Source organism: Protopterus annectens, chromosome 17.part0, assembly GCF_019279795.1.
Source record: "Protopterus annectens isolate FY-2018-M chromosome 17.part0, PAN1.0, whole genome shotgun sequence".
Lineage (NCBI taxonomy): Eukaryota > Metazoa > Chordata > Ceratodontiformes > Protopteridae > Protopterus > Protopterus annectens.
The window spans coordinates 728088511-728093016 of NC_056751.1; the positions used below are offsets into that span (position 1 = coordinate 728088511).

General features: G+C 37.9%; 1 protein-coding gene across 1 annotated transcript in view; it reads right to left on the minus strand.

The window, feature by feature from the left end:
• Positions 1-1444: 1444 nt before the first annotated feature.
• Positions 1445-4506, minus strand: part of NHLH1 (nescient helix-loop-helix 1) — an 11026-nt gene continuing 7964 nt past the window's right edge. The window contains exon 2 of the mRNA XM_044059034.1: positions 1445-3441. Coding sequence (XP_043914969.1) covers positions 2990-3358 — 369 coding nt within the window. The 5' untranslated portion in view covers positions 3359-3441 and the 3' untranslated portion in view covers positions 1445-2989. The remainder of the gene's footprint in view (positions 3442-4506) is intronic.

The window sequence follows — 4506 nt, forward strand, 5'->3', positions numbered from 1 at the left end:
CTGTTAGGAAATGCATTAGTTAATTAAAATAAATGTTCCCACCCCTGAGGCAACCTGCATGGGTAAGGCAGTGTGCAACCTTAGTAAATTAGGCAAATTCTGGTGAGACAATCTAAAAGTTGTGTGTCTCAAAGTGTAAGTTACTACATGAGGGATCCTTTGCCCTTTAGGAGTACAAGGTCCTGAAGCAGACAAGAAATGAGAAGAAATTAACATAGTTCACTACACATTTATGAGGCTACCAGGCAGGAAAAACCTTATGTGTAAAAAAAGAGTTATGCTATACTACAAACCAATCTGTCATGTCAAGTAGGAAGAGTCATAGAAATGATACAGAGTACATAGGACTAAAACTCTGGGAAATGCACAGAAAAAAATGAAAAGAAATTAAGTACCTTAGGACTGGTTTTAACTTATGGTAGAGTGGACTGGGTCTGTTTATGGCAGTCATAGGTTAGCACTAGGCTACCTGCCATTGTGGACCACTTTAAACCTAGTCAAATTTCCCATCCTGAAGGTAAGAATCAAATGTTAAACCTTGTGTCTATGAGCTAAATACCTTAACCATTATACCAAGCTCTGACCCCTAGCTACTATCCAGACTGTTCAATAACTGCAAGCAAAGCAAAATAATGACCAGTACAACTGAAACTACCTGAAATATAAGGTTACCGCTAACACACTGTTGCTCACAGACTTGTACCTACCCTGTTTGTACATTGTCTGGGAAAACAAGATCAGCCTTCTTTACTCTATAGCAAGACAGTACTGTTTTACCATGTAAGTAATCCTTGAGACAGATGATAGTTATTGCACCCCCATGTCATCTGCAATGTAGATCGTTATATAACAGAATATGTTTTATTTCTTATATAATAGAATATGTTCTCTTTCTGGAAACAGCTGGCGAAAGTGTTACAAGGCAAAATGAACTGGCCGTTTACATTGAAGTTCCCCAAAACATTCTTAAAGTCACCAAAAACATACATGCACCAAACTTGATGAAGTCGGATGGAGTGCTCTGAAAATGGAGAAGTTATTCTAAAAAGGTGCCAAAATAAAACCCATCCAGATCTGCAGCACTGTTCACATATTGCTGGCCTCATATGTAGCAATGAGGGTTTATATAAAAACAGATGGCTGACTCCCAAAGCGTCCTGCTATGATGACAGGTGTAGGGAAAAACACAGCAACAAATATGTTACCAGTTGTCACTCTGTGGGTTACCTACATCTGCAGCTACTCCTCTGCGTCTGATTATGCTCCACAACAGGCTGTTCGTTAACTTCGATGCATTTGCCAGGGGCACATTAAGTCTGAATGTATTACACCCCTGAGAAGTGCATTCCACATCTTTACTGCACACCTGAGAGTGTATTACTGCCTTTATAAAATGAAACCTTATGGATGAAGAAAAATGAGACTGCAAGTATAATTGTGCATTTTTAGAACTTTAATTCATGGCCATGTCACATTTTGCAATCTTATCACTTTATTCCTTTTTTTCTTAACATTGTACCGAATGGTTTATGGGAGGTGTTGCTTTGTTTGCAGAAATCTGTTAGAGCTATCTGTCTGCCAAACATACAACTGCAAGAGTTGTAGCTTTTAAGTCTGGCTTTTTTGCAGCTACAAGAAACTTAAGCCATATTTTTTTAAAAACAAAATTTATTTCTATTCACAGATCTTGTACAGTAGTTGCATTTTACAAGGTTCATGTGATTCGTTTCCTACTCAAAGAATACCTTTATGCTGCATCACAATTTTCTGTTATTAAATTTGTATAATCAGAAATTACTAGGAGATAACTAAAAGGCAGACATTTTGAGTTAAGTGGAGGGAAATACCGTGGGAAAGATTTCCCATAACTGAAGGGGTCTTGTTTTAATATAAAAGCACTTTACAATAAAAACATTTCCACAGTACTTGAAGTGCCTTTGCATGTACATGCAATTATAATCAACTTGTGTATCACTGTCCCAACCAGACCTTATTTAATTTTAGATCAAAATATAAGAAATAGGAAATAAATTGCCAGGGATATTGAGAGAACCAAATTATGTGTAGTACACTGACAAATCACATATACAAGCACACGCAGACATGGTGGTATATAGGATGCTTATCACACCTAAGTGCAGTTACCTATATTCCATTATACTGGTTAACCATAGAAAGTGCACATCGAATAAATAAATTATAATAAGTTATGAAATAAAAATATAAGTAAACTTCTGATACCAGAAATTTTGTACAATAACATAATAAATACACCAATTAATTGAAACAATAGATCATTTGTGCATTTACGACAAGTATCAGTATTTAGTTGAGATAAGTGGACCAAAGAGAAAGCAAGTAAATGGGAAGTAGATGGAGAGAATGAAAGCATGATGACAAAAGAATGAAAGGTAACGTATAAGGAATGTCAGAAGGTAACGTATAAGGAATGTCAGAAGGTAACGTATAAGGAATGTCAGAAAGAAAGGAAGTGGATAGGAGAGAAGGTGAAGAAAAAAAGAAGGTTTGCTCCCAAGTGCATTTTGAGAATCCTGTATATTGCTAGGAAACCACTGTAAACTTTCACCCCACGGGACAAGATGTCCCTTATTCGAAACCCAGGCAGCATAAGCGACACTTGCCAGAATCACATAAAAAAATTCTAACTTTTTCTGTCTAATTACAAAAGTTCCTTTGTTATGGTTTTGTTATTCCTGGCTCTCATTAGAGCCAGAGTCTCTCTGAAAAGTGCAGTCCCCATCACAAACACCCAACTTAATATATATCAAGCAGTAGGTTTGCCAGTATATACTGAGTTCTGTTTAGCTTTTGTGAAGGGGTAGATATTGTCACCAGAGTTCCAAGTCACCAAATTCATTGGTGATGTTTACATTCAAACAGTACAGATGAAGTTTCCTTTCTCGCTCTTTCTTTCTGTTTGTCCTTTTCTTTCTCTGTCTTCCCAGTCTGTACTTCCTGCTGATGTATTTTATACATCCAGGACATGGTTGAGGTAGGAGATGTAACAAATGGCCAACCGAAGGATTTCAATTTTGGAGAGCTTCTTGTCAGGCGGCAGGGTGGGCAGCAGTTTACGAAGCTCAGCAAAGGCCAAATTGAAGGCCTCCACACGAATGCGTTCCCGTGTTGCATGTGCTGTGCGATACTTGGCTGTAGCTCGTCTACGTCTTCGACGTTCCTCCCTGCTTAGGTGTTGCAGTTCCTTCTTCAGGTTCTCCCCACTTTCTTCACCATTTGCTCCTCCTCCTGTACCCCCGCTGCCATCGCTGAAGACTGATTCTGATTCAGAAATTGTTGGGGGAAGGTCAATATCTGTTTGATCTGATGTGAGCATCATCTTCTGTTACAATATAAAAACGGTACTGTTTCTCCTGAAGTTATTCCTGCAATGTGAGAAAATAAAGTGGCTGCCACTTGCTTCTGCGGAAACAAAAAGAGGGGGATAAGAATGAGTTAATAATTAAGAAACTAGTGTACAGTTCATACAAGCAGTCTGTATGTGTCACACAATGCGTGGCAAGTCCCCTACCACACCCAAATGTGTCACACAATGCGTGGCAAGTGGCAAAACATGTAACATGATAAAAGTTTAGACTGGAACAGCAAAACACAATGAAATCAATGCGATATTGTTTTAATGTTCATAGACTATAGATCATTACAAGTGATTACAAATGTATGTATTTAAACTTCAAAAGGCATCAAGGAAATTTAGGATCCAAAATGAGTGTTTGTGTTTCACATATGTGGCACTTCACAAATAACACTTGCAGAATCCTTTTGCTACACTCTTAAAAGACATTTTGTTATTATTTGTCTTTCCCTATTTCTGTCTCTTTCATTTGAACTACTGCTACATCTAACTGGCAGTCTGTCTTTCAGTTCCTGCTACTCTAATTATCACTTTCTCTAGCATTAGAGAAAATATGGTAAGCTTAAGCACCTAAGAGCTCCACCTTTAATGTTAATATTCCTAAACACAGATGGGCAGCCACGATACAATAATCCACTGCATTTAAGTGTCATACAGCAATACCACCTGCATCCTTTACACTTACCAAAATACCCAGTCAAATCCCAAAGACAAAAGCAGCAAAGGATTGCAACTCATACAAGCCATAAGCGCTGTTACCTGACACAAATAGTATAATATTGTACACAGTTTTTTTGCAGTGTGCATCTCTAGCAGTTTCCAAATAATCCATACGTTCCCCTCACCTGTACTGCTGAGGACATTCTGCAGACACTCTTGTGTGATGTATACTGTGATAGTATATGTGTATAATTGCTAATTATTTACATTTGTTTTCAAGGATTCCTGAATAGAAGTCATATAGTGGAAAGTACAGTGATGAGCGTTGTCATCTAAATTATCTAGTCTGTTTCAAACCCTGTATAGCAACTACCTGGATCACAAGCCAAGGGTAATACAATATGAACAGTTTAAGGTAGCCATTTAGTTAGCATGTTTTGGGAAGGTGGGCA